This window comes from Camelina sativa, chromosome 16 (genome assembly GCF_030686135.1).
Source record: "Camelina sativa cultivar CO46 ecotype springtype chromosome 16, ASM3068613v1".
Taxonomy (NCBI): Eukaryota; Viridiplantae; Streptophyta; class Magnoliopsida; order Brassicales; family Brassicaceae; genus Camelina; species Camelina sativa.
The window spans coordinates 26,740,990-26,766,930 of NC_141895.1; the positions used below are offsets into that span (position 1 = coordinate 26,740,990).

The 25,941-nt window shown below is 35.9% G+C and overlaps 4 protein-coding genes, 2 long non-coding RNA genes and 1 pseudogene across 10 annotated transcripts; 4 read left to right on the plus strand and 3 right to left on the minus strand.

Annotated features, from left to right (window-relative positions):
- The first annotated feature begins 29 nt into the window (after positions 1–29).
- On the plus strand, positions 30–753 carry LOC104752168 (uncharacterized). The gene is made up of 2 exons (XR_761902.3): positions 30–158; positions 541–753. It is a non-coding gene; the product is annotated as an uncharacterized LOC104752168 (long non-coding RNA).
- Positions 754–1,415: 662 nt separating this feature from the next.
- Positions 1,416–8,030, minus strand: LOC104753989 (uncharacterized). 2 transcript variants are annotated; one of them, XM_087491918.1, is made up of 11 exons: positions 6,474–7,987; positions 5,833–6,297; positions 5,441–5,742; positions 4,560–5,273; positions 4,193–4,471; positions 3,881–4,042; positions 2,858–3,796; positions 2,538–2,753; positions 2,149–2,409; positions 1,670–2,051; positions 1,416–1,576 (listed from the first exon to the last, which is right to left on the minus strand). In XM_087491918.1, the coding sequence occupies exons 1-10, from the start codon at positions 7,819–7,821 to the stop codon at positions 1,713–1,715; spliced, it is 5,025 nt and encodes a 1,674-aa protein (XP_087348044.1). In that variant the 5' UTR covers positions 7,822–7,987; the 3' UTR covers positions 1,416–1,576; positions 1,670–1,712. The 2 variants fall into 2 exon arrangements, with proteins under 2 accessions (XP_087348044.1, XP_087348045.1); XM_087491919.1 differs by having other exon boundaries at positions 1,416–2,051; positions 6,474–8,030.
- A 1,427-nt stretch (positions 8,031–9,457) lies between these two features.
- On the minus strand, positions 9,458–12,785 carry LOC109129549 (WAT1-related protein At2g37450-like; annotated as a pseudogene).
- LOC104753991 (uncharacterized) lies at positions 12,174–16,548 on the minus strand. Of its 3 annotated transcripts, none has more exons than XM_087491920.1 (7): positions 14,572–16,548; positions 14,002–14,448; positions 13,638–13,924; positions 13,111–13,548; positions 12,730–12,950; positions 12,493–12,654; positions 12,174–12,412 (listed from the first exon to the last, which is right to left on the minus strand). In XM_087491920.1, exons 1-5 carry the CDS (start codon positions 15,302–15,304, stop codon positions 12,870–12,872), a joined length of 1,986 nt encoding a protein of 661 aa, XP_087348046.1. In that variant the 5' UTR covers positions 15,305–16,548; the 3' UTR covers positions 12,174–12,412; positions 12,493–12,654; positions 12,730–12,869. The 3 variants fall into 3 exon arrangements, with proteins under 3 accessions (XP_087348046.1, XP_019093880.2, XP_087348047.1); XM_019238335.2 differs by having other exon boundaries at positions 12,730–13,011; positions 14,572–15,797; XM_087491921.1 differs by having other exon boundaries at positions 12,730–13,011; positions 14,002–14,600.
- A 3,480-nt stretch (positions 16,549–20,028) lies between these two features.
- Positions 20,029–20,984, plus strand: LOC104752170 (uncharacterized). The gene is made up of 2 exons (XR_002035832.2): positions 20,029–20,263; positions 20,655–20,984. It is a non-coding gene; the product is annotated as an uncharacterized LOC104752170 (long non-coding RNA).
- Positions 20,985–21,385: 401 nt separating this feature from the next.
- Positions 21,386–22,428, plus strand: LOC109129658 (putative defensin-like protein 137). Its single transcript, XM_019238190.2, has 2 exons — positions 21,386–21,485; positions 22,035–22,428. Exons 1-2 carry the CDS (start codon positions 21,425–21,427, stop codon positions 22,211–22,213), a joined length of 240 nt encoding a protein of 79 aa, XP_019093735.1. The 5' UTR covers positions 21,386–21,424; the 3' UTR covers positions 22,214–22,428.
- Positions 22,429–22,920: 492 nt separating this feature from the next.
- On the plus strand, positions 22,921–25,364 carry LOC104752171 (uncharacterized). 2 transcript variants are annotated; one of them, XM_087493542.1, is made up of 9 exons: positions 22,921–23,233; positions 23,334–23,408; positions 23,578–23,664; positions 23,850–23,906; positions 24,189–24,281; positions 24,536–24,608; positions 24,726–24,801; positions 24,898–24,988; positions 25,074–25,364. In XM_087493542.1, exons 1-9 carry the CDS (start codon positions 23,183–23,185, stop codon positions 25,194–25,196), a joined length of 726 nt encoding a protein of 241 aa, XP_087349668.1. In that variant the 5' UTR covers positions 22,921–23,182; the 3' UTR covers positions 25,197–25,364. The 2 variants fall into 2 exon arrangements, with proteins under 2 accessions (XP_087349668.1, XP_087349667.1); XM_087493541.1 differs by having other exon boundaries at positions 23,072–23,233; positions 24,189–24,285; positions 24,540–24,608.
- Positions 25,365–25,941: the final 577 nt, after the last annotated feature.

Genomic DNA, 25,941 nt, shown 5'->3' on the forward strand with positions numbered 1-25,941 from the left:
GAATTTGACTATATAAGTAGCTTCAAATCTCTATACCTATTCCAAAATCATCCAAAAAAAAACAAGATTTAAAAAAACGAAAAATAGAGGGATGGATATTCGGAGATCTCAATACCCTTTCATTGCAGTTTCTATCATTTTAATGTTCTTGATCACAGGTTTGTCAACTACATAAATAAGACTAATGCATCATAATATATATATACTATGATTATTATTATTTTTGTCAACCAAACATTAATTAAATATACTATAATTAGTAATAGTTAAAGTTTCAAAATTTTGAAGAACATAAAGAATGTTATTCTCTTCCCACAAAGACACAAAATTTCTTGCTCATATTTTTTTCTGTTAACTAAACATTATTAAAATATCACTCCATGATTGGTAGCTCAAGCAATAAGTAAAATATATATATATATATATATATATATATATATATATTTATTAATTTAAATTTATTAGTTTCATAGTATACAATTACTTTTAAGGAATATAGTAATACTGCATAATAATGAGTGTATGCTAATTTATTTACAGGATCAGAAGCAAGGTCAGTAAATGATGAATTTTGTCCAGGGGTATGTTCACATGGAATTAAGCCAGACTGCAACTCAGTGTGCGCTACCTACGGATATCCGGGGGGCTATTGTAAAGGAATACAATGTTGTTGCAACCTACATTCTCAAATATCCCTACTCCATGATTGATAATTTATATTTCTGAATAAACACATAAAAATGATTCAAGTTTTTTAGCTCTCATATAAAACAACATATATATTTAATAGAAAGTTTATCTATTTTCCAAAAAATGTTGACTAAGCAACAATCATGTGTTGTTTGAAATTTTGCATTTTTTTCTAATAGAAAAAATTAAGTATTTTCGAAGGCAAACAAATTTTGGGTTCACCCATAAGACTGAACTTCTTTATTCACCTCCTTATAAAATAAGAAAACAAAATTTATATACATTATTGTAAAATAAAAAAAACTTAAACTGCTCTTTTATAAACAAACCCATATGTAATTTTATTCTAATTGTAAAATTTAAATCTTAACAATCTCATTTGTACACTCAAACCGATATATAATTCTTTAGAAAACTGAGATATAATTCTTTAGAAAACTACACAAGCTTTTCGTTTTACCTAAAATCTTACTTTTCCCTTTTGAACCGATCTATAACCGATAATCATTTAATCCGGTTTTATTTGATCTGAATTTAACCAATTTTTACAAGATTTCTCTCTAAATAAGCATATCTTAATAAATGCTAGTCTGCAAATTCAAACTTTAGAAAGTGTTTAGTGATCTACCAAATAAAAAAGCTTTCCTGTCAGTGCAATCCTCCCAAGCTTAGCTTATACCCGAATTCTGAGAGACATGAGCCAAAAAAAAAAAAAAAACAAAGAGAAGCAGAAGGCTCTTTGCATGTTTGCAACTGTTGATTCCAAAACAGCTTTTACAACATTTTTTTTTCTTTCACAGTGAAATTTGTGCATACGTATCCCATCCCTCTATTTTTTATTAATCTTCTACTTTGAGCCACAGCCAAAATAAGACCCCCGGAAAATCTCAGAGAAAAATAAATATATAAGGAAAATTAAACATTGATGATGTTGATTGATTGATTTTACCTCAAAAACAAACTCAAGAGGCCATCATACTTTTGTCGTAGTCTTCCTATGGAAAAAAGACGTATTTTTTTTTTTAGGTGTGGTGGCTAAACCAAGGCCTGACGGAACCGTTGATATGGCCGTTTGAGTGAACCCCTGAACCATTAGGAACAAGCTGAGGTGGCAAACCGATCGCCATTGGAGGAAGCTGAGGCGGTGTTGTTGGGTAAAGTGTGTGACCCTGAGGGAGACCATGTGATAAAGTGTGTCCCTTACGTTGTTGAAGGGAATGTATCTGTCTTAGCCCTTCCTCATGGATCCGAGCTATTGTGTCCAGTTCCTTCATCGATAGAGACTCTAAATTGGCACCGTACAGTGGCGCATGTCTTGAAATCTCTTCTCGAAGTGAGGATTCTAGTGTGTGGATGTATTGCTGTTGAAAAGTATCATCACATCAGAGGAGTTTAAGTGAGCTCTAAAACGAGAAACGCAGAAATAGAAAACATATATCTGTTCTGTCTCTATCAAACCTGGAAAGCTTGGAGTTTGGATTCCATTCCATCAATGTAAGCTTCACACCGAGCAATCTGATCTTCTTTCTCCCGTTTCTCTTCTTTTGTCTGCCCTACTGTCTGTGTCAGTTGCCTGATTTGATCCTCAAGTGACTTGCGTAAGTCCTCCCGAGTTACATTTTCAGTAGCATACCGTTTCAACTCTTCTTCAAATCTTTTCCGAGCTGCCTCTGTTACCTTTAGCTTCTCAGTTAGAGCACTTTTCTCTTTTCCTACCTTCTGTATTTTTAACAAAGAAAATGGCATCACTTGTTAAGTGAGATATACAATTTGCTGTAATAATAAAATATCTGATCATTATTCATTTTCTGCAACCATGTTCTCCACATTTTATTTCAAGTCCGTACCTTAAGTTCATCACGCTTTCGAGTTTTTAGCAAAGCAAGTTGCGTCTCTGCTTCGTGAAGGCGATCCAAAAGAGTTTTCTTCTCAGACGAGAGCTTATCTATCTCATCTTGACGTTCTGATCGGATCCATTCCAGCTGACTCTCTACATCCCGAAACTGTTCTACCAGATCCTTCTTTTCTCTAGCAAAGCGGTCAATCTCAGCTTTCATTTCAGACTGCCATTTGATACACAGTATTAGTAAGCTGTATGATCACAGAATGCCAAAAACTTCCAGCATCGTCACACTCTCACAGCAGACAAAATGAAGTAAGCACATACCTTAAGACGGGTGTTTGCAGCCTCAGATTCACTTAATTTTTGTGTGATGCTAAATTTCTCCTTTGTCATAGATTGAATCTCCGTCTTCTTTTCTTCCTTCAACCGGACAAGCTCTTCCTTGTTTGCACGCAATTGATGCCACAGGGCTGCCCTGTCAATATTTGCATGTTCCACAGCCTTTTTCAGCATGGCTAAAACGGGTCTAGCAACCTCTTGCTCCTGAAAAATCAGAATAGCTAGAATCTCCAAGTCTAAGTCTAAATCGTGGCTGCTACTCGTAGGGCTGGTGAATCTATCTACAAGTCTCCTTAGTATTTGAACCCTAAAGGGCTGATCCGGAAACCATTTGAATAATATTGTGTATAGCATTTTCACAAATCCCCTCACTTGAGGATCTCTAGAATGAGTTAATGTCTCAGCAAGATTAAGGATTGTCCTGAAATCAATCCCTCCAGTGGCTGGTTGCTCACTAGCCTCTCCCTCCAATACAGGATCTTGATGCTTAAAAGAAGCTTCCCCACTTGTAGCATTCTGATCTGGGCCCTCAACACGTTGTTTTTCAAGGACCATGGCAACAGCCTGAGCAACAATGGCTCCACGAGCAACAGCTCTTTCGAACGTTTGAGATGCCTCTTCAGCTAGGCTCGATATGGACAACATTTCCAGCAGAATGTAGACATCAAAAAACTGCCTATTTGCATAGAATTCATGTTCATCCATCAAATCCGCCATTTCGGAGGCAGTCTCATTTTCACCAATCAGAAATGTCCCGCAGGGTAATGTTGCAAAATTGCCAACTGGACTGTCGTCAGTATTGATGTCCCGAAGTATCATTTCAGCAATATCAGGCCAACTGTGTACAGTTTTACTTAAATAGTCAAGGACGCAAAGAGACATATCAGCACCCAGATTTTTGAGCCGTTCACGCACTGCACTTACCTGTTTAAGGAAAATCTAAGGTTAGCCGAGATTAGGAAATATTTACACACAACAAAGAAGAAAAACTGAGACATGAATGCTTACGGCTTCAGGTAGGTGTTGGCACTGGGAGGCAGTCTTAAATGTAAAATGAATGCCCGCCACAAGCGTTTCCTCATTTGAGTCATTCAGAAGCTCAAATGACTGAATAAGTAAGTGCTCCCACACTTCACTGTCACATTCTAACTGGGTAAGAGCATTGTATACCTGTTCCAAAGAAAAACGTCAGATGGAGGAGATGTTCAAACATCTGGATCATGATAAGAACTTACACTCTCTCATGCATTCTCCTAGGCCTCCAACATACAAAAAAAAGAGTACAACAAGGGAAAGAAAGGCTATAGAGAGACTACGTACTGGTTCACGCAACGCTGGTTCAGCTTCAGGCTTTTGAAGCCGTTCAATAAGTGCATACGCAGCCAGGGGGTGCTCTGAATGCTCAACCAATTTTGGAACCAGACTAACTAAATCTGGTTGCAAATGTTTGGGCGCTCTGTCTAAAACAAGAGCAATCTTTTGAGCAGAGTTTGGTCGTCGTCTAGGCTCTGGACAACCTTGAGGAACAGCCGCATCAAGGGTTTTAAGTGAATTCACAATCAATCCCAATAGCTCCTCAGACTGTTCCGGCCATTTTGTCTAAAGACCAAAAATATTTACAGATGGAAACTATTAGAGCAAAAAAAAATAGAGCTGCTAGATAGATTCAGTAGTATGAGAGCCCCACCTTTGATTGGAGTGAAGCATCAGAAGACTGCCCAGCAGATATGTTAGGAGGTGAAGTAGGCTCTATTGCAAGGGCTTTCTCAAGCATATCGATTCCATTCATATCTGAGCTTGGTACGGCTGAGGTACTGAGAGTAGCATCTGTATCAGATTTGAATCTCTCGTCAACAAGATGTTGTGAAGGTTCTGCTGCTCCATTTTCCCTCGTTGACTCCGATGAAGTTGCAGCCATGCAACCATTTGTCTTTATGGACAATAAAGACGACTCAGAGTGAGAGCCTTCCTCTGAAGGTTGGCAACACTCTACCATAATATCTAGAAGTAAATCAATAATTGCTTGCTGTAGAACTTTAACACCCATCAGCAAATTCATCAGGCTGGGTGAAGATTCCTCACTCTTTGTTAGCTTGCTTCTATCATTACAAGATATTTTAGTTGGAAGAAGTAAACGCTTTACTTTAGTAGGATCATCAAGATATACACGCAAGCCAGTAAGAAACCCAGCAATTGCACCCGCATCCATTAGAAGCTTCTCACGGAGAGTAACTTGTGGTTGTGAAGGATTCTCCCCGAACGTGAGATGGAATCCAGCTCGGGAAAGAAAATCTCGGAATGTATCTTCCTCATCTCCGCTTATGCCCTCACTTTCCTCAGAATCAATAATATCATCAGGATCAGTGGTTAAGGCATCTTGGTCATCATCTGAAGCCAATACCTGGCAAAAGAATAGACCAGACATAGAATCCATAATGTAAGATCAAGAATATAAAAGGTCTCCAAGGGTGCAAGAAAGAAAGGGAAAAACTCCATGATGCAGAAGATATATATACAAAGGAAGAGTTCGTATTAACTTGTTTATAGATAAATGGAGCATAAACTAACCTCTAGGTCCGAAAACTCAAACCAAGGACAACAATCCAATATTTCACACACAAAAACAACAGTGTCACGCAAAAGAAACCCAGCATCAGCCTCCAACATGTCAGACACCTTCATAAACTGTAGAACAGAATTATTCCATGTCTTGGTACATATAGATGACTCCTTCCACACACTTTTGGTCGGATTCTTTTGGTTCAGAATACCCATCTTGTACTTAACCCAAAAATTATTGTCCACATCTGTACCCGCAGATTGGTCACTCTCTAAATATATGCATATGGTGTCAAAGGACTCGTATACACCTGCATTATACAAAGCACACATTAAGCAATTGTAGTTCATAAACATTAATAATCGAAGATGGTAGATAAGGAAAAAGTCTAACCACTCACCAATCCGGAGTTCACACCCACCAGCCTGAAAGAATTTGCTAAAAATCTTTCGTGTTTCCATTATTTCCTTGAAGGCTAAGAAATTTTCCACTTTCCAAGTAAATGAACTTTTTTTTACGTTGTTCTCATTCTGTGAAACTGAATTAGCTGATTCCGCATCCACGTACTCTTTTGTTAAAGATGTCTCTTTTAAGATAAGAACCTCAGCGGAGAATACAACAGTGTCTTGAACAAGAAATCCAGAGTCTTGATCAAACAAACTAGTAAGTGTCACAAATTCACGCCAACCCCAATCCTTTGCAGCCTTCGAGTAACGATTCTGAGATTCCTTTGTCACCGACTTCTCCTCCAATCTCTGGTTCACAACTGATAGTCGGTGGCTAACAAAACAGCTCCAATCACTTGAGCTTCGTGAATCTGTCACTTCAAGAAATACAGAAAGATGGCATGGTGGCTGGGACTGCCCTGAGGCCATAAGAGTAAGACCATCAGTTCAGATATTGAACTCTACAAATGCAGCAATCAGACAACTCATTAAGAAGGAAAAGCAGAATTTTTGGAACCGAGCTAAAACAGCATAGCATAAAAATCTTGTGAATACACTACAATTCCAATGTAGACAATCTAGAGCACTTACATACCTCGGGGATAAACAATAAGTCGACAATCCCGGTTTCCAATTTGAAACCTCTTACTTTTTATGCAAAGACCTGTTATCTTCCGCTTCTTTAGAAGATCCTTCAACCTTGTGAAGTTTTCAATTCTCCAAGTGAATTTTCCCATGTGTCCATCTGACTTCCTAGCTCCAGGCCCATTCCTTCCCCCAACCAACCCTCCATTCTTAGTAAAGCTACTGAACTCTTTGATAACATGGAATGAGGTGCTAAATACAGCCATGTCATCGAGTAAAAACCCAGCTTCCGGGTTCATAAAGTCAGACATCTTCATGTAATCATTCCAGCCCAAGCTCGTATTGTCCCCACTCTTATTATCAGCAGCAAACCTCCCATAAGAATCTCTATGCATGTGAGTGCAGCCAGGCTTCTGATTCAAAGCTGACATCCTAAACAAACACCAACAGCTCCTATCCGAAACCAAAGTCTTCTCGGTCTCTTTACTCTCCAAACACATAGATATGTATTCTTGCGAATTAACCACACTCTGGTACACACTAATCCTTAAATTACACTCCCCAGCTGGGAAAACAGGGCTCATTATCTTCTGTGTCTTAATCATTTCCTTAAACAGACTAAAATTATTTACCTTCCAAGTGAACTTCCCACTCAACACATCCGGCATTGGCCCAGCTATGGAATTTTCCTTATACAACGACTGGCCCTCATTGTTACTATCACGGCTAAAGCTCACAGACTCGTTTAGAATCAAGATATCAGCAGTGATAAGCAACGAATCGTTGTTAAACAAAAAACCCATCTTAGGATCCAAAATACTCGAGTTTAAGGTGAAATCACACCATCCATGAGATTTCTTCTTACTAGAGAACCTATGCCAAGAATCCTTGTGGATTGTTAAAGAATCATCGACATGGTTAACGATAGAGAGACGGTAGCTAGCGAAACAATCCCAACGAGAAGAAGTAGTACCACGAGGGTCCATGATCTGAAGATAGATGCTGATGTAACCAGGAAGAGCCTGAGAATCACCTCTAGGGTAAACAAGGAGACGACAATCGTAGCCTCCTACATCGAAGTACTTGCTCCACAGTGCCTTAGCTTTAACACGTGGGAAGCTCTCAACCGTCCATCTACACAACGCCGTGTACTCTCCTGGCCGATCGACGGCTACGATCTCTTGCGCACCTCCGCTTCCATCTCTCGACGATCCAACCTGAAGGTCTTCCGCTGGAGAAATCGAAGAAGACGAGAGAGGCTTCTCCGATGAAGATGAAGAAACGGAGGGATGAGATTGGTCCGCGGCGGCTGATGAAGAAGACGATGACACTGCCTCCGATGAGCTTTGCTTCATCATTTCAATGGCGGTTTTTTTTTCTTCAATTTTTTTTTTTTTTCCTCTCACAGCTCTCTTCTGCTATTTTATCTAGGTTGATCAATTTTTTTTTTTTTTTTTTTTTCTTGTTAAGAGAGAGGGCAAAGACAGGATTTAACATACGCGTGTTGAGTTAACATGCGCCTCCTCGACTCCTCCCCCATGCCTGTTCTTTCAATTTCCTTAAACTCAAATTTGATTTTTGTTGTCCAAAATGCTTTTGTTTCAATTTTTTTTCCTTTTTGGGTAACATTTCCGACTTTTTCATAATGTATTATGAAATAATTAATGCAAAATGCGTTCTTTTGTTTTTGTTTTGTAGATGACACTAGATTTTAACCCGCAGTACACCGTGTGTATATAATTTTTATTATTATTTATATTTTATATTTCATTTGTTAAATATTAGATATTTTCCAAATAAAAATAAAGGAATAATTCAATTTCTCAATCGTTTATGCAGCTGAATATTTATATTAATTTTTTAACCCGCAATATACTTCATGACTATTTGTTATATTAGTTTGTTTTGTTTAGTGTTTGAGATTGATTTTTAATTATTATAACAAAAGATAAGGGATCTAATACATAGTAAGTCATTTATACGCTATGATTAAATCATTTATACGCTATGATTAAGTCATATTTTTCTTAATGATTTAATTATTTTACACAATCTTAGTTAAATCAACTTAATTTTTATATGTCAAATATTCTAATATCAGTAGTGTTGACAAATAATATAATGAGGATTTAACCCGTGTTAGCACAAATTTAATGATATTTTATTAATTTCAAGATCTCTTCTTTATAACTCATCTACTATCTAACCATATTATATAGTATTTTAAATTTTTTTAATTTTACATATTCGTAATATTTTAAAATTTTTATTAAGTTTATATATATTAATTATATTATTTAAATAAATGTGAATCGAAGTTCCTTTTATATTAAGAATCAAAACTCACAGGTTTTGGAAAACAAAATATGAATCAAATTGTTGTTTTATTTGTGTGCAAAAGATTCAGAGATAGAATATCTTCAATACATAATAGAAAGTGTGGTTAAATCTATCATAGTTTCGGTTTCCATATTGATTCTGCTGTATTTTTTAAAATTGGAATAGTACGTAAAATATTTAGAAAACAAAATCTAAAATAATGTTATTTTTAGAAATTTTTTAGAGATTAAATTTGTAAATAAGTATAAAATAAAAGGATAGAACCCAAAATGTACTTAAAAAATGTACATATATATTCAAAATAACATTTGCAGTTAACCCACATCATTTTCACAACATGTTGTCCAAGAAAAATTTGAGTAGTTCCTAGATAGTGGTAACAATATGACTATGTCGTTAACGCGGTATAATTTATTTTTCCATCAGTAATCTCTTCAATAAAATAATAAGTATGGAAGATGTTAAAATGGTTAATTTTCACGTTTCAAGAGAATGGTAACTTCTTTCTCGATTAATATATATATTCTCTACAATATAGGTATGAAAACATTTTGGTGTATCCAAAACATAGTAATGATTATTTTTATTGTGTATTGCATGAATCCAAAATTTTACTTCTTTTTCGCATCTCTTTTCCTCTAAGAATTTCTTTTTTTGTTGCCCCCATGATAGTTAGCAATTTTATCCCACAATTGCTCTGAACCCCGTATAAGTTTAACTTACACTGTTTCCACAACAATATGTCTTTGTTCTTCTTTCTTGTTGATAGTAATGACTTCAAGATTAATACTATCCTTCGTATTTCCGCTCACAATAGTGTTTTCCTTTGCTACATCATCATCTACTTGTGGAGTAAAAGGATGTTTGTAATCTTTGGCTTTGCCCCATATCACAAGATATAGTCCTGCACATATAATTGCTGCACCAAGAGCCCTGCCACATAGAACAAGATCTTTTCATTATTTTTGTTTTAATTAACTCTTGTCTAATGTTGGTGTTTTAATGTCTTTACTTACCTTCCTAGGTACATCTGCTCAGCAAAGATGATGCTCGACTTAATCGCTACAACGACATACAAAGAGGTTTGAAAGCTGTTACAAACACAGGACCTCTAGTTTTCATCACCACTCCTCCAATGTAGTAACCAAGTGCTGAGCACATTATCCCGTGCATGAATTTTATGTTCCAATAGATTTAACTTTTTATGAGGAAACAACCTTACAAGGTAGTCACTACTTTAGTAAGACATGCATGGTGTGAATCTTACACTGTAAGTGACGGTAAGAAGTTTGTTGTCCCAACCGATAGCCCACGCGGCAGGATTCCCTTTCTCTATCACTAATGCCACAACTGCTCCCTCTATTGTCCCCATTAGACATTGTTAGTGTAGAAGAGACAAGAGACACACAATTTTTAACGAGGTTCAGCAAATGCCTACGTCCTCAAACTTTGTTGGTAATACTTCTTGAGCACAATTACAGTTAGTGCTCAATATTGGACTTACACAAACCTAAGATCTTTTCTTAACTTGTTCCCAATCTATTCCCAACTCACTAAGAGATCCCTAAGATCAGCAACACTGATCTACACCCAAGACTCTCATTTAGAAACAAAAACCCTCACCCTTTTCCTCCAAAGATGCCAAAAGGACAAGGTTTTTCCTCTTTTTTTCACGTTCCGAAGAGATAAGTTTCTAAGTCCTAAACCCTCTATATTTAAGGGATTTCGTGTCTCTCCCAAGGCTAACAACTTTCCTAAAATCAAGAGGAAATATTCCATTTAACTTTATTCTTTGTTAAACGAATATTTTCTTTTTCCATTAAATCTTCTAAATATCTTCAAGCTTTCTTTTTCTTCGTGCTTTACCTCCAAGTAATATCCCAAAACGTGTCTTAAGTATATCTTCATAAATCTTCGAAACCAAGACATACAAACAGAATCAACAGGCCTCTGATGATCTTTTATCAGACAGACGCTTGTGCATACATCAGACGCCTGTGCCGAGACAGAAGCTTGTGCAGACATATTTTGTACAGCTTTTTGAACTTCATCTTCAACTTGAGCTAGCTTCTTGAACTTCATCTTCAACTTGAGCTTGTCCACATATACTTACAGGCATATCCATGTTGCCAAAGAAAGCTCAGCCGGGTATGTTTTCAACGTAATCGCCTAAAAAAAACATTTGATTCATCGTCAGTATCAATCTATAAGTATATTTTCTTTTATTTAAACAAAAATTGCCTTACTTGGAGAATCATGAAGCATGCATAACTGAAACAACCATTTGTCACCAAAATTGCTCCTTTGATGGAGCTATGAATATCGGTCCCAGTTGTGTTCTGTGTAGAGGGTCCTTTTGTCCAAAAGAGGTCGAGAGCTGGACCTTTAACAAGTGTCATCATCATTGTTCCTCCAACTGTGTAAACATATTCAAATTAAAAAAACAAGGAAGAAAAACGTTTAGAACAAAAAAAAAAAGGAATGAGAACTTTACTCGTTCAAAGCTGTTTCGTTTCTCTCAACGATCGTATTCTAAAGATTGAGAGAGATGTTATTTGTTATTTATTTTCTCCGCATACGTGTGATATGATTGTTAAACGACTGTTAATAAATCAGTCACTAGTTGTGGGCACTGGGCTGACTATTCAACGTACAAGTATCCATAAATTAATGCACACGTTTGTTTATTGACACAACGAATCTATTCCAAGGCCCAGTTGTTCAATTAACAAAGAACAAAGCATATACGTCTAAGTTTGCTTCCTCATGTGCAGTTGCAATTCCTAAATTTGCTTCCCATGAGACTTTTTTTTTTAAATAACTAGGAGGTTCAGGGTGGAGGCCCCTAATCCCCCTAAGATCCGAGGAAAACCAGATGAAAACCCCTGTCCAAATGGAAATAACTAGTGTTTCAGGCTTGAGGAGAATTGTTTAATGGTCTAGACAAATAGGGCAACTCTTTTCTTCAAGTGGAAACCACTAGACCAAGACCACTTGGTTTTCCATGTAATTTGTTATTTGATCTTTTTAGATTTTAGTGCCCCAGCTTGGTTACAACAACTAAGGTGGATCAATTTTATTTTTTTTCACCTGTGCAATTCCAGTTAATACATATAATATTAATGTTTCACTATGAAATTTCATTTACATAGTACATGGTTCTAAACCGAACAAAACTGAAACGATATCTATAGAGGTGTTATATAGTACTGAAAACCAAAACTGATTAAGACGACATGTATTCTACACAAGTGAAATTTTGAGGCATACAGATTTTAACTGAACTCTGATATCAGACAAAACTTTCTTCCCAAACATAATGGAAGATTTCTCAAGATTTTGGCTAAACCTTTGAATTGCACATGGCATAACAAAACCTGATAATCCTGACAACAAATTTCATATCTCAACATAGTGATAAATTGATAAAATAGAATAATATGTAAATCTTAAAACCAAAACTCCAAATCTAGAAATACAAAAACAAAACCCCAAAGAAAATGGCCTGAATCAGAAGTTGCGTAGACTGTCGTCACAGTTTTTGTACTTAAGTATCATTTCGGCAATATCAGCACCAAGACTTTTAGGTCGCTCACTAACTAACCTTACCTGCAAAGGAAAATTCTTAGGTTATCCAAGACTAGGAAAAATATTTCATCACAACTGAGACACCAAAACGAAATGCTTACGGCTTCAGGTAGTTGTTGGCACTTGGAAGCAGTTTTAAGTATGAAAGGAATGGTCGCCACAAGAGACTCCTCATTTGAGTTACTTAGAAGCTCATATGACTTAAGTAGAATGCACTCACACACTTCACTGGCGCATTCTAACTGGCTAAGAGCATTGTATACCTGTGCCACATAAAAACATCATAATGAAGGAGATGTTTATAAAACTTCTGGTTCATGAAATGAACTTGCACTTACTGGTTCACGCAGTGCTGGTTCGACTTTAGGCTTTTGAAGCCATTCAATAAGTGCATAGACAGCCAGTGGATGGTATGAGTTCTCAACTAATTTGGGAACCAGACTAACCAAATCTTGTTGCAAATGTTTGGGGGCTCTATCTAAAATAAGAGCAATCTTTTGAGCAGAGTCTGGTGGTCTTTTCTCTTCCGGAAAACCTTGTGGAACAGCCGCATCATCAACTGTTTTTAGTGAATTAACAATTAGTTCCAATAGTTCCTCTGACTGTTCTGACTACTTTGTCTGACGACCAAAACATTAATTTTACCGTTGGTCAGAAAAACAGTTGAGCAAATAAAAAGAAAAGTTGCTCGATAGCTTTCAGCAGTATGAGAGGCTTACCTCCGAAGTTGCAGCCACGCAGCCATCGCAATGAGACCCTTCCTCCGAAGTATTGCAACACTCAACCATTATATCTAGAAGTATATCAATAATTGCATGCTGTAGAACTTTAACACCCATCATCAAACTCATCAGGCTGAGTGAAGATTCATCACTCTTTGTTAGCTTGCTTCTATCACTACATGATGTTTTAGTCGGAAGAAGCATACGTTTTACTTTAGTTGGATCATCAAGATAAACACGCAAGTCATTAAGTAAACCAGCAATGGCATCCGCATCCATTATATGCTTTTCTAGGAGAGTAACTTGTGGTTGGGAAGAATTCTCTCCAAACGTGAGATGGACTCCAGCTCTCGAAAGAAAATCTCGGAATGTGTCTTCCTCACTTTCATCAGGACTGGTGGTTAAGGCATCTTGATCACCATCTGAAGCCAACCCCTAAAAAAAGAATGGCCTTAGAATCATAATGTAATGTTAATAACATTACTAGACTGTTTAAGGATGAAATAGAGTATATGTAAACTAACCTTTAGGTCTGAAAAATCCAATATTTCACACACAAAAACAACAGCGTCACGCACAAAAAACCCGGAATCAGGCTCTAACATATCAGGCATATTCATAAACTTTAGGACAGAATAATTCCATGTCTTGGTACGTATAGATGACTCCTTCCACACACTTTTATCCGGATTCATTTGGTTCAGAATACCCATCTTGAACTTAATCAAGAAATTGTTTTCAACATCTGTACCAGCTGCAGACTGATCACTCTCTAAATATATGCATATGGTCTGAACACACTCGTATACACCTGCATCATACAAGGCACACATTAAGCAATTGGAGTTCATAATAAACATCAATAGTAAAAAAAATCTAACAACTCACTAATTCGAAGGTCACATCCACCAGCCTTAAAGAATTTGCTAAAAATCTTTCTTGTTTCCATTATTTCCTTGAAGGCTAAGAAATTCTCCACTTTCCAAGTAAATGAAATTTTTTTCTCATTCTGTGAAACTGAATTAGCATCCACGTACTCTCTTGTTAAAGATGTCTCTTTCAACAAAAGAACCTCACCGGAGAATACAATAGAGTCTTGAACAAGAAATCCAGATTCTTCATCTAACAAACTAGTAAGTGTCACAGATTCACGCCAACCCCAATCCTTTTCAGCTTTCGAGTAACGATTCTGAGATTCCATTATCACCGACTTCTCCTCCAACCTCTGGTTCACAACTGATAGCTTGTGGCTAATAAAACAGCTCCAGTCACTTGAGCTTCTTGAATCTGTTACTTCAAGAAATACTGAAAGATGGGATGGTGGCTTGGACTGCCCTGAGGCCATTCAGAGCAAGGTACAACAGAAATTTAAAACAGTGGTTATATTGTCTCCACCATATAAAACATGTTATCAAAAAATGCATAACAGTTCCACTAATTGTAGATGCGCTTACATACCTCGGGGATAAACAATAAGCCGACAATCTCGGTTCCCAATTTGAAACCTCTTACTTTTGATGCAAAGACCGGTTATCTCCCTCTTCTTAAGAAGATCATTAAACCTTGTGAAATTCTCAACTCTCCAAGTGAATTTTCCCATGTGTCCAGTCTCATTCGTAGTAAAGCTACTGAACTCTTTGATAACATGAAATGAGGCTCTAAAGACAGCCGTGTCATCGAGTAAAGACCCTACTTCCGGGTTTACAAATTCAGACATCTTCATGTAATCGTTCCAGCCGAGACTTGTATTGTCCCCGTTCTTATTATCAGCAGCAAACCTCCCATAAGAATCTCTATGCATGTGAGTGCACTCAGTCTTCTGGTTCAAAGCTGACATCCTAAACAAACACCAACTACTTCTGTCTGATACCAAAGCCTTCTCGGCAGCTTTACTCTCGAGACACATTGATATGTATTCTTGTGAATTAGTCTCACTCTGGTAAATACTGATCCTAAAGTTACACTCCCCAGCTGGGAAAGCAGGGCTCATTATCTTCTGAGACTTTAACATTTCCTTAAACAAACTAAAATTCTGTACCTTCCAAGTGAACTCCCCACTCAACGCATCAGGCATTGGTCCAGCTATGAAATTCTCCTCATTGTTATTATCAAAACTAAAGCTGACAGACTCATTCAGAAATAATATATCAGCCGTGATAAGCAAGGAATCCTTGTTAAACAAAAAACCCATCTTAGGATCCAAAATACTCGAGTTTAAGGCGAAATCACACCATCCATGTGATTTCTTCTTACTAGAGAATCTATGCCAAGAGTCCTTATGGATTGTTAGAGAATCATCGACATGGTTAACGATAGAGAGACGGTAGCTAGCGAAACAATCCTAACGAGAAGAAGTAGTACCACGAGGGTCCATGATCTGAAGATAGATGCTGATGTAACCAGGAAGAGCTTGAGAATCACCTCTAGGGTAAACCAAGAGACGACAATCGTAGCCTCCTACATCGAAGTACTCGCTCCACAGTGCCTTAGCTTTAACACGTGGGAAGCTCTCAATCGTCCATCGGCACATGCCTGTATACTCTCCTGGCTTATCGACGGTCATGATCTTTGGCTCTCTTTGGCTCCCGTCACTCCACGAGGTGAGAGACTTCTCCGATGAAATGGAAAGGTCCGCGGCTAACGAGAACATTGTCTCGCACGGGCTCTGCTTCATCATTTTCTGTGGCGGTTTTTTTTTCTTTATTACATGAACATCGACAACTCCGTTATATTATCTAGGGTTTAGGGTCAAGTAATGTAAGGATTTAGATAACAAATATAAATTATTGAAAATATAAATCTAAATCCTAAAAAATCCGACCAAAAGAAAAATCGTAAAAAAATTGTTTTAAAAAGAAGGGTGAATTTGGTCACCGACCAAAATAAAAAAACTAATGTAATATATAACTAACTATTTGAAAAAATTAGAAAATTGGAATTAAGGATAGGGAAAAATATCATTGTAGTGTTGAGGATTGTGGTAGTTGATGGTGCAATGGTGGCCGGCGGAGGTGGTCGCCGGAGTTAGTCGCTGGCGGTGGTTGCCAGAATTGGTCGCCGGCGGTAATCGCCGGAATTGGTCTTCAGAATTCATCACCGGCAGTGATCATGGAGTTGATCGCCAGAGTTGGTTGCTAGAGTTAGTCATCGGAGTTGGTCGCTGGCAATGGTCGTCGGAATTTGTCGTCGGCGGTCGTCACTAGCGATGATCGACGGAGTTGGTTGCTGGCGATGGTCGCCAGAGTTGGTCACCGGTGATGGTCGTTGGAGTTTGTCGCTGGCGGTCGTTACCGACAATGGTTGCCGGAGTTGGTTGTTGGCGGTGGTCACCGGCAGTGGTCGTCAGAATTGGTTGTCGACGATGGTCGTCGGAGTTGGTCGCTGGCGGTAGTATTCCGGTGGTGGTACGATGGTCGAAGGTGATGTAATGGTGGTAGAGAGTGGTTGTTAGAAAATAGAATATGTGTAATTTATAGTAGTAGAAATGTGTATAGCAGAGACAAATTAGTATATATTATATATTATACAGAGAATATTATAGATATATGGTTAGAGTAGTTAGTTGGTTAATTTTGTTTTTTTCTTGGTTATTGTTACCAATTTCCCTTAAAAGAACCGGTTATACAAAAAAAATTCACTAACACAAGTGATGTTCTTATATTCATTTTGTCAATTTTAGCAAATTATATAATTAAACTCAAATATTTTTAAATTTTCACAAAATAAAAAAGAATTCAATTTTTTTAACCCTTTAAAAAAAACAGATTTTAAGTATTTAAAAAAATTTTCTTTTTAATTTATAATATCCAAATAAAAATAATATTTCCCCTAAAGCCCCTTTTCTAAATATATTGGCCCGGAGCTGCTTTAGTGTTAGTGAATATGTTTGATAAGAACAATATTATTGGGTTCGAATTAAGGAAACAATATTATTGGATTCGAATCACTCCAAACTATATGGGTTCGAATTTCGAAACTGTCCATATGTTAGTTTATGGGAGAATTTACGTGTTGAGCATGTTCGGTGTGCGCTAGCTTTGAATGACACGTCATCAACATATTTGTGTGACTAGCTTGAATAATTATGTTTCTCGTACTTATTCTTCATGAGGTGCGCTTCTCATGCCTTATTACCAACTCGCTTACGCGCATGGGTGTGAACCCTTGTGTGACCTGACCTGACCTCGCACGCACAAAATCTCAATACAAACATTTATAAATACTGTCATAACTCATAACAAGAATTCAATCACTTGCTTAGCAATGAAATTTTCACTTCCACGTATGCTATAGATATTTTTTTTTAAAATTAGCTCATTTCATATACAGCAAGCAGAAACATGTACAAGATGAGATCTCTTAGCTGCACATGCACGAACGAATACACACAACGAAATTGCATATGACAGACTCAGATAAACGCAAGCAGGTAGAGTTGGTCCATGGCAGGCAAAGGCCACAATGGTGTATATGATCACCAACAATACTAGTATTAAAAGTAGCCTGCAAGAAACATAACACATGAGAGTGCATCAAAAAGATTAGGCTTTGCTTGGTGCTTTCTTCCAATGTTCTCGAGACTTAGAGCTAATATAATATGCTTAGTTGAATGTGTTCTTATTCCAAAAGTGGCTATATAGCAAGCTGTTATTTTCTTCGCTTAAACCATTTGCATTCATGATCAAGGTATATAATGAACATGGTAAGGAATTATGGTTGAGGAAATCAGGAAAACATACATGAGCTTGCAATTTCTCCACCTCGTCATGTTGATGAAACCACGAGTTTGCTTTCGAAACCGGAAAGTATTCCCTTGCATATTTTCGGTTTTGTCGACAAGAAGCTTAAGACGTTCGCCTCTATCAAGAACTTCGTCAATGTTCTCTATCACGGCATCCCTCACCTATTCATTACCAAACCATACAAAATTCAAAATCCGTTGACGCATATAGTAAACAAACCATCAGATCTACATAGAAAAACATAACCTGATGCATTTCAGATTAATCCTATCGGCAATAGGATCATTAGAGTAATACTCAATCTGTTGGCTGAGAACTCATCATTCATTGCATAAGCTTGTGCTGAATGAATTGCGCGTCCATAAGTCCGAACAAACCTCTCATGAATATCCTCTAGAAACGAAAATGGAATCATCCCTGAAAATTAACACTCAAAACAAAAATATTAAGACATAACAAGTTACCAACACCAACCAAAAAAAAATCTCAATTTCTACCTTTTTTGTTGTTGTTGCTAAATATGTGAATTTTCATTAAACTTGAAGTTTTAGAAAAATTACAAAAGCCTTGATACATATTCTCATCCCTTGTCCAAAAAAATAAAAACTAGGGAGGAGATAGACTGAAGAATTTTGAGTAGGATTACTTAGTCAAATTTTAACCAGACCAAAAGCAGATCCTTAAATTTTTTTCTCCTCTGTTTTGCTAGAATAACATCTCTGATTTGCCTGTCCAGACCTTTGAACAAGATCTGGACCTCCGTTGCAATGCTGTTGTGGTATCGATTATTTCTCTCCTTCCATAAAGCATATAGCGTTGCTTGGGCGGCGAAACGACGCAAGCATCTCGGCACTATGTGATCATTTACATCTAGCCAGGCGGTGAAAGCTTCCCAAGTGTGAAAAGAGAAGGGTATGTAACCTAATCTCCTTGTCACTGCAGACCATATTTCCTCGCTAACTTCACAGCGGAGTAAAAGATGCAAGCATCTCAATTTCTACTTGACAACACTTTTGGGAATTATTCAAGTCATAGAACCTAGCTCAATCTCAATTGTCTCTATTCTCAAAGGTTGTTATTTATCATAAAGACCAAAATCATATAACTTAACGTACATGGAAACTTAACAATTGATTTCAAGAATTCGATCTCTTTCATCTAAGCCAAAGATTAGTTTATTGATCATTAAGCAAAATAAAGACTTACTTCCGGCGTTTTCATCAGACATGCGAAGGACGGTGAGATCGGTACGTTTTACGTGAAAGACTTAGCGATCTTGAGAGTAGAACATGTGGCTGTCGCCGTTACCAGGGATTGTTTTAAGGATCTGCTTCGCGATCGTGATTGCGTTTCGTGGACGTTGCACTTAACTCAGCAAGAACCACTGTTCCAATTTCTAATAATTAAATTGAATTTAGATTTTTGGTAGTTTATGGGTGATGTTTATTGCATGCTTTGTTTTGAGGGAGTTTTGAAAATTAATTAATATTTATGAGAATATTAGTAAGTTAGTTATAAAAAAAACAGATGCCATTATTTCACTAATGTAGCGTATTCAGTTATGATTTGAAAAGAAAATCGAGCCGGAGAAATTTTTTATCTTATAAAGCACAAGTCATCTGACCAATAAAAATTTGCCACATCAAATATTTGTTTATATTTATTGTAAGCAAAAAATCAAATAAAAAGAATTATAATTGATCGTGTGAATTGTGAAATGAGGAAAAAAAACAAAAAATAACTGACCCAATTTTCATGTTTTACGAAATTGAACAAAATATTGGCAATGGTAAAGTCTAAGCCCATAACTTTGTGTGTAAACCTTAGAGAAACCAGTTAATTTTATTAACAAAAGCTGTAAATAATTTATCCCTAATTTTACTCCCACTAACACTTCCACGTTAAGAGTGATTTACAACCGATCCATCTCCTATTTAAATCCAAATTCGGGTTCTTCACAATCTTTCTTTGTATTCCTCTAATCTACATCGATTTTTTTTCCTTCTTCTGGTTGCCATATAAACTACTGTCAGTTAAATTTGACAAATCTATCAAACAAGTCCGTTCAGGTTTTCACTACTCTTAATTCAAATTTATTTTCTCTCGGTAACGCATAGTTATTCTCTATGGTTTTACATGAGTTTGGTTAAAAATGCTGATTATAATTTATGGTTTGTGAATCTTTGAATTCTGCTACTAGAAATATGATATTTGTGTATTTACACACTTGTGTAATTTAGAAGCACGTATTGTATCTTCAGTTTGGATCTTATTCAAGTGGACAAATCTAAGCATTGTTTGATTTATTTGTGACAGGTATGAGTACTGCCATGATGCATCGGTATTCCATATTCGATAACGAGAAATACATAAATGATAAGTAAAGAGAGTTGGTGAACCTGATGAACGTAAGAGCTCTTAGTACTTCCAGTCTCAATTTTTTGTGTGCTATTCAAATGCTTATTTGAATATTAGATCATCTAGAATATTTGCTGATTGAAAGATATATATTCATAATGTGTGTAGTTTTCTATTTCAAAACTGATATGTTTCCCTAAAATAATTACTAGGTGACTTATAATGAAGATATCAAGGATCAGTAGAGCCCATGTGCTAACTTTGTTATATCTTTAAATTACTAAATTACTTGATTGTGATTTCATTTGTTCTTCATTCAGTATTTGCCTAATCTAACTACTTCTAGATATGGCTCTGACTTTCATATACTCTGTTTCTCATTTCTATATGTTTAATATCTCTCTCATCTCACCCATCTGACTTCAAGTTTCTTTCTTGCAGGTGTTGATTATTAGTTTCAGCCATTACAACAATGTGGATGGAGAAATGATTTCCTAGCTAAGGTGTAGGAAAACGAGAACAACAGCATCAAAATATTACAAGAGGAGGAAACAAAATTCAAATTTTTTATCTTCCAAACGTTAGTATTGTATTTTGCTCGGAAAAATGAGTGAGTGTTAATGGGATTTGCTTCATATATAACAATGTGAATCATTTGAAATAAATTGATTCATAAAATCAAAGGAAAGACCGAGACGAATATATCTAACTATTACTATTACTTTTTTGAATTTTTCATTCTTACATATATCTTACTTTAGACTTTAGAGGCTCATAATTCAAGGCATTTTTTAAGTATAAAGAGTATTCTATGTATGATCTTGATCTTAAAACTATCCCGTACGATGTACGGGTCTAACACTAGTCTATAAATAAATCATACATATAAATTGACAACAAAAAGAAGGATAAGTTTGACTAAAATGTCTTCTTTTATTTAACTTATCGTTTTCTTATTGAAAATCAATTCTTTGTTTCTTTTAAAATTTAAAATTAATGGTCTTGTGATAAAGCAGAAAAAGTGCGAGTTTAAGGCGTTCACATGTCATATAAGCAGAAAAACTGGAGCTTGTGTGTTAGGAATTTACGGTGGCACATTACTAAAATTAGATATGTTTAGATGAAAGTTACACTGCGTTATTATATAAACCTACACTCTCTTCTCTATTTTCAAATAGTAAAATACTACCAATTCATTTTTAACATTTACGATGAAGAGAAACTTTCAACTCTCGTTCATCACTTTGATTATCTTCACTGTTCTTACGCTAGGTTTGTCTTTAAGTTTATAATTGTGATAGTTTACACATATCATTATTTAAGAAATCACCTCTTTAATGTCATAGTATCACAAATATATTTTTCTATGTCAAAAACATACCTAACAAACTGGTCCTAAAAATATTTTAGGAATTCCGGATTTGGTGAAGTCATATGGTCTTAACATATTATAAGGAACTATTGTGACATGAATTGATTGAACATAACTGTAATGATTCATATTTTGTTCATCAGCAAAATTCATCTCTTTTCGCACTGCATGTATATAGTTTTTTATAATGATTATTGATATCAATTCAGTTTTTAAAGTGTAAATTAATATGATAATTTCAAATTATCGCCACATAATTTATAATTTTAGTAACAATCATATGCTTTTTTAAGGAAAAAAAATGAAATTATGTATTTGATGTTTAAAATCTTTTACTAAAATAAACAATATCCATAAAATTAAATATCTTTTTGAAAAATAGATATTTTTTTATTTTTCTATTTATATATACATATAGACTAAGATATTATGTTTTAAACATATGACAGAAGTGATAGGCGACATGAGTATCGAAGGAAAAAGATGTTTTGCAACGCTAAAAGAAAAAGATTGTTGTGACGATGAGTGTAGGTCCCTGTGTCACAAAAAGAATCCCAAAGGATATGGTAAATGCCTTAAATCAGTCGGAGGAAAAATTATTTGTTTATGCAGTTATAATTGCCGTTAAAATTATTTTATTACAATAACTCTCGAATCATATTTTAAGGCGTGAGTTTTATGATAAAATAGTATAATAATTAATGTGATTTGCTAGTTTAATTTGTATTTTCTATGTTCTTGCTAAAATGTTTTGATATTTTCACATATATTAAAAAATGTAAATTTTATTTCTATCTTAATTTTAAAGTTTTCTAGTAAAAAAAAATGAAATATTAAATAACATACTATGTGGAGAAAAGCATAAATTAAAAAATCATATCAATTTTTAATCTACAAAATCAACTTTTCAGAAACAAGAAAAGAAAAACTCAAAATATTAATATTTCATGAGTATTGTTATCTATCAAGTTATAATTTTTAATCTAATGTTTTGGTTTATTATTTTTTGTTTTAATTTAGCTTATGATTTATCACAAAATATGTTGTTATAATTATATATTAAACTAAAAATTATTACTAGCTAAATAATTATTTTTTTATCGTTGTAAATGTATTTAAATTACATTTTGTTGATTCAAAATATAATTATACAAATTTATAAAAAATAAAATAAGAATTAAGTGTAAAATTATGACAGAGTCAGTAAAATGAACACAAAACCAACCCGCAGCGATAACAATAGCAAAATGAACATAATACATGCGGTAATGGCAATAGTAGCGAGTCAACAACATGTGGTAACGTTTGCTACTGCTGCTGCCGCTGCAGCGTACTAACACACGAGACGAACAGAATCTCACCATTGGTAAGAAATTTGTCACTAAACCGGGAGAGGAAAACAAAATAACCACACCGGTTCATTAAACCGAAACAAACCACTCATAACCATATGGTTCGGGGTTCTCATCGTCTTCTTCTTCAACAACATCTCAAAGCAATAAAACTCTAGGGTTTTAGATTTTTCCAGGGTTTCTACTCTTCTCTCTATCTCTCTCAGTTTTGCTCCATTGCTTTTGTTATTTGTTAGCGACGAAAGATGGGTACTGAAGTTTCCACCTCGCCGACAAGCCTAATTGATCAGACCGTCGTGCGTATTCTCTACAAAAAAAATCTCCGCTTCTTTAGTTATCCTTTTAGATTGGGATTAGATTGAAAAAAAAGATTAACTCTTTTGAGATGGGTTTCAGGTTCCAGGTGATGTTGTTCTTGATTTGTCAAACATGACTAACCAAACAATCAAGCTCGGCAGTGGTCTCCGTCAGGTTTTTTTTTTTTTTTTTTGTCTTTTCTCAAATCAAATCTTCCAACTTTTGCTTTAGAGTTTGACAGCTTTGGTTTTTCCCAATTCTGTGTTTGAGTTTTGGATCTAACATTGTTTGTTTACTTAGTTGAGGCTATAAAAGATTGACATATGATTTTTTTGTTTTTCAGGACAATGATGCGATATCTGCTATGAGAGCTGGGAAGTTGAGGTACACTAAGCCAAATAAGTATTGGGTTGAAAGTTCTCATAAAAGGGTGAGAACAACAGACCTATAAAACCATACTGAACCTAGTTTCTTGCTTGCTTATTGATTTTCGTGGAGCTTCTTCTTCTTGATAACTACTGGTTCTACTTGTTATTGATATTTGGATTGTTTTCAATCAATTATATTCATTGTTACTTTTTTGACTCAGCTATTATGTTTTTTTTTTTTTTGCAGTATATACCACGCCCTGAGGATGCAGTTCTTGGCATTGTGGTAGATTCTAAATCAGATGTAAGTACTCTGTATACAGTTTATATCTTGGAAACATCATTTTCAGAGAATGTTGATCTCTGGTTCGCTGTATTAGTTATTATCAAAGACTTCAATCATTGTTTCTCTGAAGAGCATCAGCGCCAAGAGTAGGTGGTAAAAGTGTTTGTTAGTTAAGCCTGGATGGGTTAATGTTGAGACATTATGGACGATATAGTTTAGATCAGATGTTTATCTAGGGTGTTGCCCCTAGTTTTCTCAACTAAAGTTTTGTTGATCTTCTTGACTCTTGTTTTGTTGCAGAATTTTTGGGTAGATATTAAAGGACCCCAATTGGCTCTTCTACCCGTGCTAGCATTTGAAGGAGGAACGAGGAGAAATATACCCAAGTTTGAGGCAAGTACCCTTCTGAATATGTTTGTTCAATCTGAAACATCGTCAGAATAGTCTCTAGCTGGTAGCTGCATTCAGTTGCTTGAGATGCTAGAATGGCCTTTACAGTATCTTGGAAAATGCCCTGGAAATACGTTTGCTGTGCGTGTGATATTGAAAGGATTCAGTACTTCATTTGGTTTGTTTATACGCATAATAGGCAGTTTAACTTTGTCTGACGTGTTTTTGGGGAGTTTTTTAACAACTTGTTGAAACAGGTAGGGACACTGCTTTATGTTCGGGTTGTGAAGACAAACACAGGAATGAACCCGGAGCTGTCATGTACCGACGGTAAGTGGTCCATGCATTTTGTTTTCTTACGAAACCTCAAAAGTTACAACGTTTCCTTTGTTCGTTCGCCGCATTAATGTTTAGAACTAAGCAATTGCTTGTTGGAAAATGTAATAGCAAGTGGAAAGGCTGCAGGATTTGGTCCCTTAAAAGATGGTTTCATGTTTGAAACTTCCACTGGTCTATCAAGAATGTGAGTTTCTTCTTAGTCTTCTTCCCATATATAGCCATCTCTATATGCAGCTGCCTCTTCCCTACCTCTTCTTGAATCACTTGTTTTGCTTATTAGGTTATTGAGTTCACCAACTTGCCCAGTCCTCGAAGCTCTTGGGAAGAAACTCTCTTTTGAGACTGCATTTGGCTTAAATGGGAGAGTCTGGGTAAGAATAACAGTGATAGCTTCCTAGGATTCCAAACAATGTAACTGGAAACCGCATGGTTTAATATCGTTTTGTCTGGTTTCAGGTGCATGCGGCTGCTCCTCGTGTAGTGATTATCGTCGCCAATGCGTTGATGAATTCTGAAACTTTAAGCGGGACACAGCAAAGAATCATGGTAGAGAAATTGCTGGAGAAAATTTCAGAGTGAAAAGAGCGTTTTGCTTTACTACATTTTATCTCTTCAGTATAAAAAAGATACATTTGTGATTCCCATCTCTGTTTTTTTAGTATTCAGGCAGAGACATGTAGGCTCGTACTACTGTAAGTCCCCTAGGCAACACAATCTAGCTTCTAAAATTTTGAGAAGAAAAGAAAAGATCAAAGAGCAGACCACTCAATAGAGTTAGAGAGAATATGTATGTCAGATTTGAAATTCTATTTCAAATAGCCAAGGTAATCCTTACACAACAGTCCGTAGATCGGTTCGCCTCAACTTCCACTCAAGTGAGATCAGGGTCCATGTCTCCTTTATGTATCTGAAATCAAGGTCCATATTGTCGAACCATGATCTCCGCAGTCGAAAATCATTAAAACTAGGCCTTTTTTACTTTTTAAAGTTCTCTCTATATATCAACAGTTTAGAGACGCAAATATTTTAACAAAGGCAAGGGACTCTATGAAGCGACACGAATTAACTTCCAAACCGGATAATCATCATAGAATTAACTTCCGAAAACTACATACCAGTTTACTAAACCGATTCCATATACTGCCAAGTGCCAAATCATGGATACAAACCGATCACCCGGTAACTATTAAAGAAAACATTAGGGGTTTGTACAAGGCGGGATTCGTCTAATCATGTTAACGTCAAAAGTATCATTAAATGGTATATTATTGGGGATTAATTACTTATCTTTTAGGAAAATCAATCGATAACAAACCAAAAACGG